General features: G+C 43.0%; 1 protein-coding gene across 5 annotated transcripts in view; it reads right to left on the reverse strand.

Annotated features, from left to right (window-relative positions):
• ATG2B (autophagy related 2B) overlaps positions 1-18,816 on the reverse strand; it is a 74,751-nt gene extending 55,935 nt beyond the window's left edge. For 2 of the 5 annotated variants that reach the window (XM_040478179.1, XM_040478178.1), the window contains exons 1-4: positions 18,205-18,815; positions 5,206-5,368; positions 2,027-2,179; positions 1,223-1,325 (exon numbers count right to left, since the gene is read on the reverse strand). In XM_040478179.1, coding sequence (XP_040334113.1) covers positions 1,223-1,325; positions 2,027-2,179; positions 5,206-5,368; positions 18,205-18,366 — 581 coding nt within the window. In that variant the 5' untranslated portion in view covers positions 18,367-18,815. Of the gene's footprint in view, positions 1-1,222; positions 1,326-2,026; positions 2,180-5,205; positions 5,369-18,204 lie in introns of all 5 variants that reach the window. The other 3 variants (XM_040478181.1, XM_040478182.1, XM_040478177.1) reach the window with 2 other exon arrangements.
• Between the last annotated feature and the right edge of the window lie 819 nt (positions 18,817-19,635).

A 19,635-nucleotide genomic window follows, 5' to 3' on the forward strand; every position in this document is an offset into this window, starting at 1 on the left:
AATCCCTGTGCTCCCTCACAAACCCATCTTGGCTCCAAGGCACGTGTCTGACATGAATGGCATTTCTTGAACTCTTCTGACTGTTCATTCCAGGAGTTCAGTTTAAACGAAATACAGAAAGTAGTTCTACGTGCGTGAGATTTCAGTAGCTTTTTAATGTACCATTTCAGGGAAATGCAACCTAATTTCAAAATTCTGTTGACAAGAACTTTCACAGGACACCTGGGTGGCTCGGTGGGTTAAGCGCCCAACTCCTGATTAACGGCTCAGGTCATGGACTCACAGTAGGCAAGATCGAGTCCCACATCAGGCTCTACACGGACAGCGTGGAGCCTGCTTGGGATTCTCTCTCTGTGCCTCTCTCTCTGCCTTTCCCCTGCTCAAGCTCGCTCTCTCTCAAAAATAAATGAATATTAAAAAAAAATAATAACCGTTTCACTAATACGTATGATGTTTTGTGAAAGACAGAAACCGTATCTACTCAAAATCTGGCAAAAGCCCCCAGCAGATCTGTATACAGAGCCGTATACTGAGCACTAAGTGTCTTTGGTGCTCGGTGTACATATTTCATCCCGTGTGTTTCTGCAGGCATTCGTAGCACATTAAAACACACACGAACAGTGACAACCTCAAATCAACACTCAAAAGTGTGTACATGAATCAATCTCTGTTTCAGAGCTGCTTAGAAAGTTCCAAGTGGGCAAAAACACAAAACTAAGTGCTGGTTTCTATATTTATAAGGAAATCACTATCACACATATTGACTTTAAGCTACTCTCACAGAATCCTCAAAGAAAACAGCAGCAGCTTTTTCATGCAAAGCAGCACTTAGACCAAGCAAAGGAAAGCAAAAAAGCCCCTCATACTAATGAGACATGCCAAAACAACACATCGCTCACGTGAAAAAACTCCAACAGGAGTGCCTTAAATTCAGCAGCGCTCAACTATTCATGATTTTTATTTGATACTAACTAAAAAAGAGAACCATTTGCTTTGAATTCAGTATTATATACAAATTATACCCCAAATGGCATTTTAAGTTTTCAATAATGGGATTAGAACATATCTTGGAGAGCAGTGCTTTACTGTGAAATCATACAATGTATTAACAGCATCACCTCTAATCTCTAAAAGCATCATAAAATCTAATGCGAGACTTAGATCTTACCATTTATACAAGAAAAGAATAGGGTCATTTATTCTCAGAGATAAGAAGTCTTACCTTTCTATTCGAATTTCAAGTGCAGTTCCAGTTTTGGAATTTTCTGGCACGTGTTCGATTCTCAAGACAGTGTCTATAAAAGTGACTTTTACTCTTCTTAGCACTAGAGTAAACAGGTCACCGTCAACATGAGACCATATGTATACTCAATAAAAACTTCTAATGAAAGGAATACAAAATAAAAAAGTTGTATTTCTTTCCTTAAAGATCCCCAAACCTTAAGTTTGGTAATATTTTGTCTTACTGAGCACCTACTATGTCATATCTCAACAGACACTTGGGTACAGCTAACACTCTCCGTTGAATTAAAATCCCTTACGCAAGCACAATAAAATAAACAGGAGAAACTAGGACACAAAGGACATGAAATTAAATCAGATACAATATTTAAAATAACCTCAATTCTAAAGTTTTGAAGTGAGAACAGTAATTCTGTTTAAAAACAAATCACTCCAGGGGCGCCTGGGTGGCTCAGTCGGTTGAGCGTCCAACTTCAGCTCAGGTCACGATCTCGCGGTCCGTGAGTTCGAACCCCGCGTCGGGCTCTGGGCTGATGGCTCAGAGCCTGGAGCCTGCTTCCGATTCTGTGTCTCCCTCTCTCTGTCCCTCCCCCATTCATGCTCTGTCTCTCTCTGTCTCAAAAATAAATAAACGTTAAAAAATAAAATTAAATTAAAAAATAAAAATAAAAACAAATCACTCCAACGGATTTACCTTATGTGAGACTTACTAAATAAAAGGTACTAATATACTAAAAACAAAACAAAAATCTAAAATTTTTGAAAATATTCAATAATGCCAAACCTGTTTCAATGGTTTCAGCAAACTTTTCAAGTCCTTCAAAAGGCTGGGATCCTTCTCCTTGTTCATCCGTTAATTTCTGGCTAAGACATTCTTTTGCCAACTGCATACTGCTGGTCATGAAACTTGACCAATACATAGGCTCAGAACCAGTTGCTGCAGAAAATATAGATGAATTCTAAATATCTTCTCATAGTTCCAACAAAGCCATTTCGTAAAATGCCACATTTGAAATAAGTGAATTCTTAATCCTCTAAGAGATATTTAGCATCATGATGTTCCCTAGGCATAAATACTCTAGAAATCACTCTTGCAAGAGATTCAACCACCACCTTATAATAACTGGGAAGAAAAAATAAAAGATCACAGAACACATGTCCAGAGACCTGTGTTCTCATTAAATGATACACATCTGCCAAATGTTAATTCGCGAATTCGTTCAACAAGTATTTAATGCATGCATGGTACTGTTTAAAAGTCTATAGAATAGAGGTCGGCAAACTTCTTTGGCAAGGGTCAGACGGTACAGATTTCAGGTTTTGTGGGTCCTTTGGTCTCTACCGTGATGACTCAACTCTCTCACTCTGGTGCAAAAGCAGCAGAGAGAATAAATGAACGAGTATGGTAGTGTTCCTACACCAATTTACAAAAATAAGACAGACCAAATTTCGCCTACAGGCCAGAGTTAGCTGACCCTGCTGTAAGGGATCCAAAAAATATTAATTCTGCCCTCCCAGAGCCTACAATATAATAGAAGAAATATGTTGCGGTTAAGATGAATTGGTAAGCGACTATGCAGTGTCAACAGAAAACACAGCTGAATCGAGAGGTTAACTCTTCTCACTGACAGAATGTAACAGGAAATCTGGCAGAGCTGGTACTCGGCCGAGGCTCTGGAAAGGGAGTAGAAATGTAGGCAAGATAGAAAAGCATCCTTGGAGGGACAGATGAACTGGGGAAAATCCTTTCTAGATCTTCCCTCATCAGAGAGCTGCACCACACTCTCTTACGTTATCCAAAACAAAGTGACAGAGATCACTAGAATTCTTGCCTTCCAAAAAATGGAATTTAAAAGCCCTTCTCATGGAATATTTTTAAAGCAAGGGAGAATATTTGACTTTCCACAGGGAAAGTACTATTACATCTAGTCATCATGGTTAAAAAAATATTACTGTTAATTAAATGCCATTATCAAGGAGGACTTCCATGCACAGACTACCAATTTTCAAACTACAGGTGCCACTGATTCCAGGAAGTACACTTTAAACTTTGGTGTTCCGGACAGCACTTGGGCTTATAATCCGCCAGGTAGATCTTGGTAAACATCACTTGCCATCGAAAGAATTTAAATTCAGAATTTAAGATGATTCACGTCACGACTCTATTGGTTTAGAAAATACACATACGCCACACACACACTCCGAAGTAGAAAATCTTAAGCTACAACATCACACGGTGGTTCAGAACAGGGACTCCACAACTAGGTTGCCTGGGTTCAGATCCCATCTTCCCACTTAACTAGCCGTGACCTTGGACAAGTCTGGAATCTACCTCTGCTTCAATTCCCTGTTCTGTAAAATGGAGATAATAAAAAATATCTATTTCAAAGAGCTATTATAAAATAATATTTGTACAGCATTTAGAACAGTATGTGGCATCTAAGAAGCACTATACACGTTGGATACGTCGGAAAACATCACGCAGGTAATTAAAGCTATACCACACACGCGTACTTGTAAATAATGACTTACTACCACTTTAAAGCTTTTCCCTCCCCAAGTTTTCTTTTGAAAATTTTCAATCCTAAGAAAGAGGTGAAAGAATGGTACCATGAACACCCACACAGCCTTCACTTAGACTCATCATGACTGTGTCACACGTACACAAATACACACAAACTCTCATCCTTTTGCTGAACTATCTGAAGGTAAACCTCAGGCATCCTAACACTCACTCCTAAATACTTGAGCATACAACTCCTAAGAATACAATGAACATTCCCCAGCAAAAGCTCAGTAAGGATAACACTCCCAAGAAACATAACCCTGGCAAAACATTATCTTCCTTACAGGCCACACCCAAATTTCCCTAGCTGTCTCAGTAACATCCTTCGTAGCAAAAGCAAAAACACAGGATTAACTATTGCAGTTATTTGTGTCTTAGTCTTTTTAATCTGGAACAATTCCTCCACCTTTCTTGTCTTTCGTGATACGGATACTTCTAAAGATTACCAACCAGTGAGTCTGTAGAATTTCCTTATTTTGGATTTGTCTGCCTTCTTCCTTATAATCTGATTCAGATTAAGCACTTTTAACAGGAACGGTACATATATGATGTGTCCTCCTCAGCCATCACATCAGGACACACATGATGTCGGTTTGATCCACTACCAACGAGATTAAGTTTGATCACTAGGTTGTTGTGATGACTGTCAATTTCTTTCATTGTGAAAGAAACATTTTTCTCTTTGTAAATAATATGTAATCGATGGGAGGTATGCTGATACCATCTAAATATAAAGCTCCTCAACAACTTTCACCAAACGATGTTAGAATTCATTGATGATTATCACCTGTATCAAGTGCTTTTTTTTTTTTTGCCATGGTGGCCAAAAACATGGTTATGGTCTATCATCTTTTTCTACTCTATGAACTAGGTATCCTACTGCAATAAAGACCTTTCCCTTCTTCCTGCCTCTCTTACATACTGATTACTTATTTATAACAATATAAACTTAAAGAGAAATTTTGTTTTAATTTAGTGTGCTATAATCCATTATTGCCATTATTCTTTGTTTACTCAAGTATTCCCAGATTTGGCCAATGAGAGCCCCTAAAGCCCAATCCTGTGTCCTTTTAACATTTCTCCATCAATCTTTGAGCAATTCCTTTCTTTCTGGCACAATACTCCGAATCTTTAAAACACGAGTCACTTTAGATAATCAGTAACAAATAATTAAACCAAATCATCATTATACCAAAGTTCCTGCAGGTAAATAGGGCGAGAAGTAATCCTAAAGGTAAAATCACACACACCCAAGTCCTAATATTTTTATCTACTGAAAAGCTCACAAATACAATGCTAAGTAATAAATTAAATACTGAATTTAATACAATTAGGTTACTTTCCCAATCTCTGAGGAATACAAATAGAAACAAATCAAACAAACACAACACACGTACCTAGGCGAGGTCTAGGCCGGAAGACCATTTCTAGCCCTTTCACTTCCAGTGCACAATTATCCTGTAGCAAGGAGCCCCATGGAACTGACAGAGAAATGGACTGTATGAATCCTTCAGTGACTTCTAAAGGCGCATCTGCCGACTCCAGGATCTCATTGAGACACTAAAAAGAAAAAACATGTACATTTTGAAATCACAGGGACAAGAATTCCAAATTGGTAACTTACTCAAAGATGCTAAATATGCTCATATAGGTGTCAGACACCAGGGATTAAGAAAGCAGAGTCAAGGGGGCACCTGGGTGGTTCAGTCGATTAAGCGTCCACCTGCAGCTGAGGTTATGATCTCACGGCTCATGAGTTCGATCCCCACATCAGGCTATGTGCTGACAGCTCAGAGCCTGGAGTCTGCTTCAGATTCTGCGTCTCCCTCTCTCTCTGCCCCTCCCCTGCTCGTGCTCGCTCACTCAAAAATAAAATTTAAAAACTATTTTTAAAAAAATGAAAAGAAAAAGAAAGCAGAGTCCAAGATAAAGACTCCCCATCCTCACGAAATTTACTGAATAGCTTACCATGGAAGACACACATAATTAAGATGTGATGAGCTACATGAAAGAGGAAATACACTGTAGTATTTGAGCATATAATAGAACCCAACCTGGCACCAGAGGAAGTACTATTGCAAAGTGAGACCAGAGAAGGCTGAGGAGTTAACCAAAGGGGTCCACACAGACTACGGCATGTGCAAGGATTCAGAGAAGGCAGAGGTCAGAGACGCAAGACTTTTTGAAAAGGAAAAGTTACTCTAGACTCTAGTGCAGTGTGCTAGGGAGAGGAGCCAAAGATAAAGCTACATAGATAAGGGAGAGGGAGTCTTGTAATTCATGTTCAAGAGTCTGACATTTATCTCAAGAGCAGAGTGAAACCATTGAAAGATTTTAAGCAGGGGACCAAGATGAGATTGGAACTTTTAGCGAACCACTTCTGCCACCACACCAAGCATGTATTGGAGGAAAGCAAAATTCAGGCAGAAAGGTTGTTATGAGTAAGAGAAGCCAGGGAAATTGGTTTGGCAAGGACAGTGACACTGAGGGTGGTTAGAAGTGGACAGATTTTTGTAGTATATTAGGAAGTAGAATTGGCATAAGAAATTAAAAAAAAAAAAAAAAAAAAAAAAGGACTGAAGGATGACTCCCGGGGCGCTGACCTGGGCAACTGGTTAGACAGTGCTATTTACATTGAAAAAACCTGGAGAAGCAGGTTAGAGGAAGCAGAGAAGTTCAGTTCCCAAGAGCAGACATCTAGGTGGAGACGTCAAAGAGGCAGCTGGCTATTCTGGTCTCGATATCAGACGAGCCACCTGAGCTGAAGCCCTAGGGTGATGAGAGAAACTTAGGTAGAGTTAGATGATAAGAGGCCTACAACAGAATCCTGATAAGCACCCCAACATTTAAGAACTAAGAACTGGTTTATGAAAGAGGCACCTGCAAAGCAAACTAGAAAAAAGCAAACAGAAGTAGAAGGAAAATCAAGTCTTACGTTCCCAGAAAATCACAGAAAGACCATTATAAAAAGAGGGCTCCTGGGCAACAAAAGGTAACAAGAGGCCAAACATTTTTAAATGTCCACCGGATTCTGTGATATTTAGGCCACTGGTGATCCCAGTGAGAGCAATTTCAATAGCGTGGTAAGGCAAACCAGATTACAACAAAAGGAAGACAGGATGGATGTAAATATAGGTAACAGAATAATTAAATGTATTTCTTGATAATGTACTTTTTAAATTAAATTAAAATAACACACGTTCACTAAATGCCAGTTTATACGTGTGGTACTTCCTGTGTGCCATGGTAACCGCAGTGTCATAATTCTTTGTTACCAACCTAACACTGAATGTTGAGATTTGGACTGGCTCGTGTTTTGTCATTGGAGGTTACCACTTTAAAAGGCTTTCTCCATGCTAGTGTTTGTGTAATCTTACAGACTTTCTGAAGAGTATTTGGGCATGGATTGTTTTTTTTTTTAATTTTTTTTTCAATGTTTATTTTTTGGTGGACAGAGAGAGACAGAGCATGAACGGGGGAGGGGCAGAGAGAGAGGGAGACACAAAATCGGAAACAGGCTCCAGGCTCTGAGCCATCAGCCCAGAGCCTGACGCGGGGCTCGAACTCACGGACCTCGAGATCGTGACCTGGCTGAAGTCGGACGCTTAACCGACTGCGCCACCCAGGCACCCCGGGCATGGATTGTTTTAAGGTAAACACATCCAGGTGCTCACATTCCAAATATATTCTGTTCTAAAGCTGATTGATCTTCCTGAGAAGAGTACTTAACGGTGGCACCATGTTGGATCGCCTCTCCTGTATTCCCTTGTACAATCTCCCTGCCCCGACTTAGCCAAAAAGGCCTACCTTTTCCCTTCCTGAATCCTCCTTCGTGCACCGCTCAGGGTATAAAAATCTCCAGGCAGGACCAGCATTAAGTTTGCTATTGTTTCCCTATCTTATACATATTTTTGGTATGGCACTCAAAGAACTAAGCGATGTTGCTACTGCAAAATCCCTTCAAGTCTCATCTATTTCTTTATGACATCAGCATTTGTCAAGCTTATAACTATTTCAAAAACTTGGAATGAAATTTATAATGAGCCCTATCAAATTCTAGTTAAGTATATTCATCTATAGATGCATAAGCTAATCAGGGAAGAGGGGGAAAACCAGCTAGCCACATCATTAAGAAAGGTATTTCCAAGAGAAATTTTTAAGTTTAATTTTTCAAACATATTCATATCATTTTGATCAACTGCACACTTATAACAACACAATCCAAAGGAAAAATCTTAACACTTAAAGCCTAACGATTACCTGAAGGAAATACTGATAAGATTAATATGGTAAGGCCTAGAGAACTACTAAGAAGACCACTCTAAAACTCAAAAAACAGAAAGTGAAGAAATCATTAAAGGAATTAAAATGGGAATTAAAAAGAATTTAAAAGGAATAAGGAGGGGCACCTAGATGGCTCAGTTAGTTAGGCATCTGACTTCAGCTCAGGTCATGTTGTTCCGATTCGTGAGTTCGAGCCCCACACTGGGCTCTGTGCTGACAGCTCAGAGCCTGGAGCCTGCTTCAGATTCTGCGTCTCCCTCTCTCTCTGGCCCTCCTCCTCGCACGGTCTGTCTCTGTCTCTGTCTCTCTCTCTCTCTCTCTCCCTCTCAAAAATAAATATTTAAAAAAACAGGAATAAGGAAATATTTACTTAGTGCAAAAGAAAGCTTGATAGCAAGTTTTAAAATATGATCTCTTTCAGTTTAGTTACATGTTTTTACTGTAGAGAAATTACAGCATGATCAATAAAAGACTGAAGCATAAAATACATAAGTTATGATAAAATTTTGCAGAAGATGAACATAAGAGTTCAATGGGAAAAAATACAATGTTAAATTTCCAACTATTAATGAAGAGCTTGTTCAAGCATTTTCAAATGCATAATGGTAGACATTTAGATCCTACTGGGTGAAAAAAAATATTTTTTATATCAATATTTACAACACAGGATTACTCTCTACAACTATTTAAGCTGTTAAGAAAACGAAGGGCCAAGGTGGCGTCACTCACCCACCAGGACAGCAAATCAAGACTTAACTGCAGTTTCAACCTCTCCAAGAGTGAAATTTTAAGCCAATCAATCTGGATTTTCTGGTTGGCACCAAGGAGGTAATCCTCTCCCCTAGAGGAAGATGAGGTAATCCACCTAAGACTCTCCCTTCTTCTCCCCTAAGGAAAGAAGTTCTGGCCCGAAACAATCTTTTCTTTTGCTAATAACTTCTTGCCCCAACCTCCTCCCTCCTTCCCATAAAAACCTTACCTTTTGCACAACTTTGGAGCTCCCCATACAAGCTAGGTGTGGTGCTGACTGATTCACGTATTGATTAAAAAAGCCAATTAGATTTTCAAATGTTCTTGGGTGAATTGCTTTTTTGTTTTAATCAAAATTTATAATGAAAACCTTTTAAGTCAATTTTACTTTAATATTTATTTTGAGAGACCGCGCGCACGCACACACACACACACACACACACACACGCGCGCGCGCGCGCGCGCGGAGTGGAGAGAGAGAATCCGTGCTGTCAAAACAGAGCCCAACATGGGGTTCGACCTCAGGACCATGAGATCATGACCTAAGCCAAAAATCAAAAGTCAGACGCATAACCGTTAAGTCAATTTTAATTTTTTTTTAATGTTTACTTTAGAGAGGGACAGAGTGCAAGCGGGGGAGGGGAGGGAGGGGAGAGAGGGAGACACAGAATCCAAAGCAGGCTCCAGGCTCAAAGCTGTCAGCCCGACGCAGGGCTTGAACTCTCGAGCCATGGGATTGTGACCTGAGCCGACGTCAGACGATTAACCGATAAGCCACCCAGGGGACTCAAACTGTTAGGTCAGTTTTAAAATGCACAAGGAATATGGTAAATTTTCAAAAATTTTAAGAGAAAGTTGGGCAAATGTTTGAAGGACACTCTTTTAAAAGAGCATGTGTTCTGGTCCTAGCTCAATCACTTACTAGTTGGGTGGTCTTGGACAAGTTCTTGAATCTCAATTTCCTCATCCATAAAATGGGATAGTATCTATTTCATACACTTATTGTGAGCATAAATGAGGTAATAACATGGAAAGCTACCAACACAGTTCCTGATACCAAGTACACACCTTATAAATGTTGACTATTGTTCTTTATCTTCCACAGTGCCTACCTAGCACAATGATGAGCACTCTTAGGGATTCCAAGGTGTTTGACAGTATGCAGACAGAAAAACATCAAGTTATGTTTTTCTTTAATACCATAAGACTAGGAAATATATCCTTATTAGTTTAAACCAAGGCATCAGAATTCAAAGAGATAAAATAGAGCATAAAAATTAGCAAGACCCAACTTGGACCAATTAACACTTGATTAGCACTTATTACATACAGGATACTGCACTATACTATCTCATACCCACGTTATTGCATTAACTCATCACAATAGCACTCTGAACTAGGTATTTTTGTGCCCGTTTTACAGATATGGCAACTGAGATCAGAAAAGTTAACTTTCAAAAGCTCTTCAATCAATCATTCCAGAAACTATAAAAAAGAAATACAAAATTTTCCATTGTGAAAATATGTAAGAGGCAAATCAAAACGATGTAGTAACATCAGTAAGACTCAAAAAAAAAACAGCACATGGGCTTAGGAGCTGGCTTATAGAACAAACTTTCTAAGATAGAAAACTTCTCAATCCCTTTGTACCAATTTTTCAAATTTCAGTCAAGGACGATGTGTGTCAGACTCCCGTAGGATGCTTCCTAAAAATGCAGATTCTTGGGTTTTTAGAACAAGAATCTATAGGCAAGCGGCCACAAGTCTGCATGTTACCAAAGATCCCAGGTGAACCCAGTTGCTGCTAGTGTTTTTAGAAGCTCTGCTTTCTTGAATCTTTCGAACCAGTGTGATGTACAAAAAGCATATAGGAGTTGGAAAGACTTAGGTTTAAAATCTCGCCGCACTGCGAATCCTAAACCTGAGTAAGTTACTTAACCTCATGGTAAAATGGAAACGGTTGCACCCAACTTAGAGCAAGAAAACCTACATAAAAGCACCCACTACAGTATACAGAGATGGAAGGTGCTTAATAAACGGTCGCTATTATCTTCAGAAGCAGAATAAAATCCCCCACCTTGACTCCCTGTGCCCTCTAGTCATCCTCTCTGGGTAGCCAAGGCAGCCATGTGCTCACCACCAACTACTACCTGCCTTCTAACCCTCAGCTCCTGTGACACCGCTCTTAACTCTGCCAAAAAGAACTGCCAACAACAAGGAACAATACGCAGTCCTCCCCTCCCCGTGAGTTCTCAGCTCTAACTCCTATGGCCACTTCCCTTTTTGGGATTCTAACTTTACTTCGCTTCTTTACCACTCTTCATGCTTCCTCTCACTCTTCTCTCCAGCCCTTCACCACTCAATGTCGGTATTCGCCTAAGTTTCATCTTCAGCCTTTTTGGTTTCTCAGTCTAGTCTACAGACTAACCATGCACCTTGTGTGCTGTTTTAGTCACTACTGATACTCTGATAACGTCCAAATCTTTGGCCCCGGCTCTTCCTCAGCTCCCTACTATCCATATTGTGAAAAGAAATAAAAGGAAACCTCGTTTAAAATGGAGCCAGGAGGCCAGCAGGGAGAGTTCTCAAGTCCCTACTGCTGGCGGTCAGCTGCAGACCCAACAAGAAGAGACCTACCTTCCAGGTCCATTCTGCCTGAGCCACTAAGTCCTGTCCCAACAGGAGGTAGGAAATTTTCATCCTTTCCCCGCCCCCACAACAGCCCAGCCAGGAAGAGACTTCACAGCTCAGCCAAAGAAGGGCCACTCCACCTTGAACTTCCAGTTTACTCCAATGGACTTCTGGTTTATAAAGGCCCTCCTGACTTCCCTCTTTCCTCTGTAAAACAGCTTACTCCTCCTTTGTTCTCCAGACTTGCCTAGGGTTTTAATGTAGCTTACTTGTCCCAGATTGCAATTCTCTGCTATAGAAAAAAAAAACAAAAACAGAAACAATTTTTGTTGGTAAAGTAACTGGCAGTTTTATTTTTAAGGTTAACAATACACAGCTCCCACCGCCTGCTGAGCATCTCTGTCTGGATGCTCCAAAGTTCCCTTAAAATCAGTGTTAAAACTTATTCTCCCCCCAATTTCAATTTTCTTTCCTCTCCCATTTGCTCCTCACCCCTACAGGGACAGGGTGGGAAGGAGGAACACAACCTTCCCTACTATTTCCTATTAAACCAATAAACTAGTGCAGGAAGTGATGGTCATTCAAGATTCATGCCTCTACTCATGTTTTTCATATATTCATAACAATTCTAAGAGAAAAATTTAGAATGTGTGACTCTAAAGAGGCCCATCATATAAGACCAAAAAAAGTTCAGAATGGCTTATTTCATGGGTTATTTCCATAATTAAAAGTTTGAAATTTGCGTACCATATTGTTATCTCTGGGAAAGATGAGATTCAGGGCTGTTCATACTTAATATATTTTACATACATATGTATATTTCATCTTTATTTCTTTCCCATTTGAATTTTTCACAATTAGCATGTAAGCTATATAATAAAAGTAAACAACTTAAAATATACCAAAATGTTTTAAACTGTATACAGGCAATGACAGCCTCTGTAACATGGGCATCTGTCAACATTAGACAACTATCTAGGAAATGGATTTTGATAGAATTCTCTTCCCAATAAACACCAAGTTTTCATTTGTCTTGATTTTGTTTTAAATAGACCAGGAAGTTTTATTACGGCACTGAAGAATGGTATTAAAAGAAATCTGGTTAAGGAAATAGTTCTAGAGAGAGTAAACAGTTCAAGAATTTAAACAGTGCCACTAAGGTACAAAATAATATCCCTAAAAATAAGATGTTTTAAGTAGATCACACTTCTACAGTCTTAGATGCACTTGGGCAAAATCCTCTATATCTAATATCATAAGGTACTTAGAAATTCATTCATTCTATGCAACTCCAAGGTCTACTACAGTATACAACTAGGACAAAATTCTTAGATAACGGAATCAGTTTGGCCAGGTAGGCTATCTACTCAGGCAATATTTTCCTCATTAGCCCATAGAAGTATACCCTTGAGACTGAATTCTTAACCTAAAAGCAGAGACCTGAAGTGCTAAGCAAGTGTCTTATAGAATACCTTAGAGTTTCTCTTATCTTAAAGGCCATTTAGCTTTTAGTTATCAATGAATTTCATGCATATAGATAAAGGGAAGGTAACACTAGTCTACTGGACCATCTGGCAAAGAATTAGTAACCAATATTGCTTGAACTGAAGATTAATTTTATTCTTTATACCAGTATAAGTAGGAAAGCAAAAGAAAGATTATTAGGTTGAAATTCAAAGGCTTCAAAGTCTTAATGTCTACCCTCCAGGACATACTGAACTTCCGTGAGGAAAGGGTCTTTATCTAGTTCATTGCTCCACCCCCAGCTCCTCATAGTGGCACATGCTAAGAACTCCAGAAGTGTAATGAACCAACTGATGAAAACACTTTAATTTAAAAAAATATGGGGCGCCTGGGTGGCTCAGTTGGTTAACCATCGTCCGACTTTGGCTCAGGTCATGATCTCACAGTCTGTTGTGAGTTTGAGCCCAGCATCGGGCTCTGTGCTGACAGCTCAGAGCCTGGAGCCTGCTTGAGATTCTGTGTCTCTCTCTCTCTGCCCCTCCCCTGCTCATGCTCTCTTTCCCTCTCTCTCTCTCTCTCTCCCTATTAAAAAAAATTATACATATATGTGTGTGTGTGTATATATATATATATATATATATACACATAAATAAATAAATAAATAAATAAATAAATAAATAGGGCACCTGGGTGGATCAGTCAGTTGAGTGTCTGACTCTTGATTTCGGTTCAGGTCATAATCTCCCGGTTCGTGGGATCAAGCCCCAAACCAGAACCTGCTTGGGATTCTCTCTGCCCCTCTCCCACCCAAGTACTCTCTCAAAATAAACAAACATTAAAAAAAAGAAGAAGAAGAAAGTCAGAGTTTTTTTATTTTTAATGTTTATTTTTGAGAGACAGGGTGAGAGTGGGGGAGGGGCAGAGAGTGAGGGAGACACAGAATCGGAAGCAGGCTCCAGGCCAGAAGCTGTCAGCACAGAGCCCGACACGGGGCTCAAACTCACGAACCATGAAATTATGACCTGAGCCAAAGTCGGACGCTCAACCAACTGAGCCACCCAGGTGCCCCAATAAAGTCAGCCTTAAAGAGTTGGAAAAGAATGAGTCATCAAATCCCAACCTCCTCCCCAAGTAGAATTTCCTTCTTTCAACATTTTACATTTCCAAACACCTCCTTGGGGAACTCATGAACTTAGAAGCACATTGCAGTTGTGGAATAGATCCAAACCCCCTGCTTCTATTTCTCCCTCCCACTTCAAGCCCTTCTAAGGTCATGATCTCCCAAGTGGGGTGTATGAATACCAGAGAGTGTAAGAGTTGATCTATAGGTATGTTAGAAGAAAATTAGGCATTCCATTTGCAATTTCTCACAGTTTTGGATTTAAAAGTTGTACCACTACTTGGGGGCGCCTGGGTGGCGCAGTCGGTTAAGCGTCCGACTTCAGCCAGGTCACGATCTCGCGGTCCGTGAGTTCGAGCCCCGCGTCGGGCTCTGGGCTGATGGCTCGGAGCCTGGAGCCTGTTTCCGATTCTGTGTCTCCCTCTCTCTCTGCCCCTCCCCTGTTCATGCTCTGTCTCTCTCTGTCCCAAAAATAAATAAACGTTGAAAAAAAAATTTAAAAAATAAAATAAAATAAAAAAATAAAAGTTGTACCACTACTTAATACACAAATGGGCATTGGCACGCTCACTCAGGCCAGGCATCCAAATGGCACAAAGGGAAGAACAGTAGTCCCACAATGGGGAAAAGCCAAGAGTGGCGCCCTCACCTGGATATTCATTCCACGTCAGCATCCTGAAATTTATTTGGGCATATGTTCTACATAATAAAAACAGACCTAAACACAGAATCCTTTTAAAGAGAACATGACAATAACTTTCTGATTTCCTGGCAGTTTTCTTCTACAGAAAGGGTTCCAAATAGACTAATCATTTATGAGATGACCCATGGCTATCAGCAGTCTATGCTACCTAGCAGGTATATTCCAAAAAACAAAACACGTTTTATATTTGCAAAGTAAAGACATTACTTTTTTTTTTTTTAGAGACTTTATTTTTAAGTAATCTCTACACCCAACGTGGGGCTCAGAGTCACAACCACTCGATCAAGAGTCACATGCTCCTCTGACTGAGCTAGCCAGGTGCCCCGAGGTATCGCTTTAATAATGAGAAAATAACTGATCCTGGGAACGTGAGTTCGAGCTCCGCATTGGGCTCCATGCTGGGTGTGGAGTCTACTTAAATAAAGAAAATTTTTAGGGGCACCTGGGTGGCTCAGTCAGTTAAGTGTCCGGTTTTGGCTCAGGTCATGATCTCGCAGTTCATGGGTTCGAGCCCTGCATCAGGCTCTGTGCTGACAGCTCAGAGCCTGGAGCCTGCTTCGGATTCTGTGTGTGTCTCTCTCTCTCTCTGCCCCATCCCCACTCATTCTCTGTCTCTCAAAGGTGAATAAACGTTAAAAAAAAAAAAAAAAAATTTAAATAAAATAGGTTAAAAAAATTTTTTTAATATTTCTTTATGAGAGACAGAGAAATGGAACATGAGCAGGGGAGGGGCAGAGAGCGAGGGAGATACAGAATCCAAAGCAGGCTCCAGGCTCCGAGCTGTCAGCACAGAGCCCCACGCAGGGCTCGAATTCATGAACCGTGAGATTAAGGCCTGAGCTGAAGTCAGATGCTTAACCCACTGAGCACCCCCCAGGCGCCCCAATAAAATAGCTTTTAAAGTTAATTTATATATATGTGTATATATATGTGCATATATGTGTATGTACATATATATAAATGCAACAACTTCAATTAACTATCAAGAAAAACTGAGATCAAGGAAGAAAGGAATGTCACAGCCCACTGCAACACAACCCTGTGCATAATTGATGGCAGAGAATTAAAACATTACTAATGTCACTAATGACAGGATTCTTCCATTTGAACCTATAAATCTTCGTGAGGCATCTTTTATTTTTTCAGAGACAAAGTGATTAAAATCAAAAGCCAAAAGCAACTGAATTTGGAATCAGAACTTTGAAGAGTTATTATCTAAGTGTCACATCAAAATTTATCCTAGTTCACACACAGCACACTCTAATAAATAAATCGACAACATCACATGTTTACTGGATGCTTCGACAAATTCTTCCCCTTCAAGGAACAGAACCATAATCTTCAGATCAAGTCTAGCCATAAATCATTTTGTCAACAATCCTGAAGTCAAACCACCACCTCTGACTTCCATGAAGATTAAAACTACACAAAGTGCCTAGCACAGTGTCTGAAATAAACAGATGCTCAATAAACATTAACAGCTCTTTCCCTAGCTTGAAGCTATGTGATTAGTGAAGAAATAGGGGCTTAAGATTTAGGTTTGAATTCTCATGGTACCACTTGCTAGCTATGAAACATATTACTTAACTCCAACTTTAAAATGGAAATAATAATACCCATCTTATAAGATCAATGTGAAAAGTCATTAAAGAATAATTCATACAGTTATTCAACCCACAAAAGAATTAATAAATATCCAATCCATGGCACCTGGGTGGCTCAGTCAGTTAAGCGTCTGACTTAAGGTTCAGGTCATGATCTGTTTGTGAGTTCGAGCCCCACGTGGGGCTCCTGTGCTGACAGCACAGAGTCTGAAGCCTGCTTCATATTCTGTGTCTCCAGCTCTCTCTGCCCCTCCCCCACTTGTGCTTGCACTCTCTCTCTCTCTCTCTCCCTCTTGCTCAAAACTAAATATTTAAAAGAATTTTAATAAAATAAATAAGTGTCCAATACTCCTCCTTTAAGATAGCTTACTCATATCTATACCAAAAGTATAGATTCATGGGTCACCAAACTTAAAAATATCCATCACAATCCCTACCTTCTGCTAAGAATTACAGCAATATTGTACCCTGACACAGTGCATAGCATGGAATGTATACTCCGTTAATGTTTACTAAATTCAGGTGAATGGCCATGTCCACGGGCACTTAGCTAACTGGCAGCCTGGGCTAGCCTGATCTAGTCAGGTGTGGGGCTGGGTCTACTGAAACCAGGGCTCTTTCCACTACCATTTGAACTCTCCCTAGTTAAGTCATCTACTCACCGAAAAAAATTATATGTTTACCCATACTAGTACAAATTAATTGAAGGGTCATAATAAGGTGTTACCCATAATTTGAATTTTTCAGGTTTCTGTGGCTAAAGAAGTCATTACTCTATTAAAATACTTTTATATAAAAGGAAAAAAAAAACGTTGTTGTTTTTACACAGCTTCTATGGGGGGTGGGGGGGGTTCCTTTCGTTTTGTACAACTACCACCGGAAAGTCACCTATGTTCCTTTCTCCTAAATGTCACCTGCGTAGGATTCAAATGCTAGCAGCAAACTGTAGCGCAGCAAGTAAAGGGCTGGGGGAAGGAGAAAAGCCGTCCCATTCGTGTTCGACTCCGGACTGAATACAGTGTAAGCAGACTACCATGCCCTGAACATACAAATGCAGGCACATCTGCACGTGGGGAGTTTAACCATACGTGAAGCACCCGTAAGACACACGGAGTCAACTCACAGCCTCGGGATGACAAGCCGACAACAGGTTTTTTAAAGGGTCTGAAACTCGCAGCTTCAGCCGTCTCGCAACACCGGTTTGCGATCTGTCACGTGAAGCAAATAAGCGTAATTCAACGGCACCACCCGGGCCACACAACCACTCGCAGGGTGGCCCTGTAGACGTACCATCAGGCAAAAAAAAACCAGGCAAACCGGCAAGAGGCCTTCGCCTAACTTGCCTTCCAGATAGCAAACGCCGTACCGACAGACCGCGGGGTTCAAACAGCCCACCCAGAATAAATAAAGGAATACGAATTGTGACATCCCCAAAGGTCCTCCCTCATCCTTCAGCTTTCCAGAGTGTCATCCCACGAAATAGGATTTGTTTGCCACAGAACCCCGCGACCCCTGCTACGCCAGGGACAGCGCGGGTCGCCTCCTTCCAGGGACCCGTTGCGGCCAGCGTCAAAGACCCCAAAACCACTGACGCAACTGCTTCCCTCAGTGGAGACTCCATCACGTCTGTTAAGTTTCAGAAACACGTGATTTGGGGACGCAAACTTGCTAGAAACGGGCTAAACACTTGAACACGTTTCTGTGAGCCCCTGGCACACTCCACTTGGATCCCAACCATTCCCAGGGAGGGGCTGCCCGTCACCAATCCTGGGTGACACGCGTTCAAACCGCCCCAAGGAGGACAGCGAGACCCTCCGGGCCGGCCGCCGGCCGCTCTTACCCATTTGTCCAAAGGGACTTGGGCGAGGGACCCGGTGCCCTGGTACAGGTCCAGGCTGAGCTGCTCCAGGCTCAGCTTCTCCTGAAGGAAGTGGCCCAGGTACCTCTGCAGGAGGTACCGACAGGCCCTCTTCTTGATGGACTCCGAAAACGGCCAAGGCATGACGAGGGCTGGCCGCGGGGCCCGCGGGGACTGCAGGCGGCGGCTCCGGCCCTGGGGCCCAGGCTCCGGCTCCAGGCCGCGGTGGCGGCGCCTCGGGTCCCGGCCGGCGTCCCCGGTCCGCGGCGGGGCCTAAGCCCGGGACGGCCCCTCCATGCCCGCTCGGCGCCGGGCGTCCCTCAGGGCGACCCCATCGCCGGCGCCGCGTCGCTCGCGCTAGGCCCGGCAGGGACCAGGCGCGGGGGAGCCCCCGTCGCCCCGGGCCCGGGACACCTCCGGGAGGATCCTACTCGGCACAGAGAGGGGATGCAAAAGAACACGCGGGGAGGCGGCAGGGCCCGAGGCAGGTACTTAGGCACCCTCCTCCACCGCCGCCGCCGCCGCGCGTCGAATTTGTTGTCATCCGCGGGGCGCGCTCCCGGCTCTGGGGCGCTCCCGGCTCTGGGACGCTCCCGGCGCGTTCGCGAGACCCACGCTCGCTGCGCGCCGCCGGTCGCTGGCGGAAGTGACGCCACACTAGGGCTAAGGAGGCGGGGAGAAGGGCCCTGAAGGGAGCGGTTCCGGCTCCGAGGGGGCGGGGCGAGGGCGGGAGGCGGGACGGCGCCGCGGGGCCGCTCCAGAAGCCCCGGGAGGGAGGAAGAGGAGGACGCCGGGCGCGCGCAGGTGAGCTGTCGCGGGGCCGGTTGCGGACGGGCGGCCGCCGAGAGGGTCTCGGGGCCGCCCTGGGGCCCTGCGAGCGGGACGCAGCGGGCCGGGCCGTGGGGGGCGACGGCGGAAGGGGCCCGGTGGCCGCGTTGACAGGGGTCTGAGGGTGCGTTTGGCCTGGGCCGTGCGGTCACCCGGGACCCCGACCCCGGAAACGGGCGCTCCGAGCTCCGCGGGCCCCACGAGAAGGGCTGCAGCACCTCCACGTCCTTCCCGCCCCCGGTGTGGACCGGCGCCCATTGTCAGCAAGTTATGCGTCCCCCGCCTCTTTCAGGTATTGTTTCCCAAGCTTCGCCCTCGGTACTGTTTGGCTAGCGGCTGGCAGTTTCCAGAGCGCTGCCTTCGTGCGGGGTGTGCTGCACCGGCGACCGGGAAACTTGAGTTTGGGAGGCATCTGTGGGCAGAACTGCTTTCTCTGACCGATGCCAGAGACTCCGGACCCCGCCGAAACCTGGGCGAAGTACTTGTGCTGCTCTGGGAATCTGCGCAATCGTATTTCTGCCTTCATTTGGGGGGAAACTCCTGCAGAGGCCGAGCCGGCCGTTAACTTGGTCAACCCCCCCCCCC

Source organism: Herpailurus yagouaroundi, unplaced genomic scaffold (assembly GCF_014898765.1).
Source record: "Herpailurus yagouaroundi ecotype Mexico unplaced genomic scaffold, PumYag 141, whole genome shotgun sequence".
Lineage (NCBI taxonomy): Eukaryota > Metazoa > Chordata > Mammalia > Carnivora > Felidae > Herpailurus > Herpailurus yagouaroundi.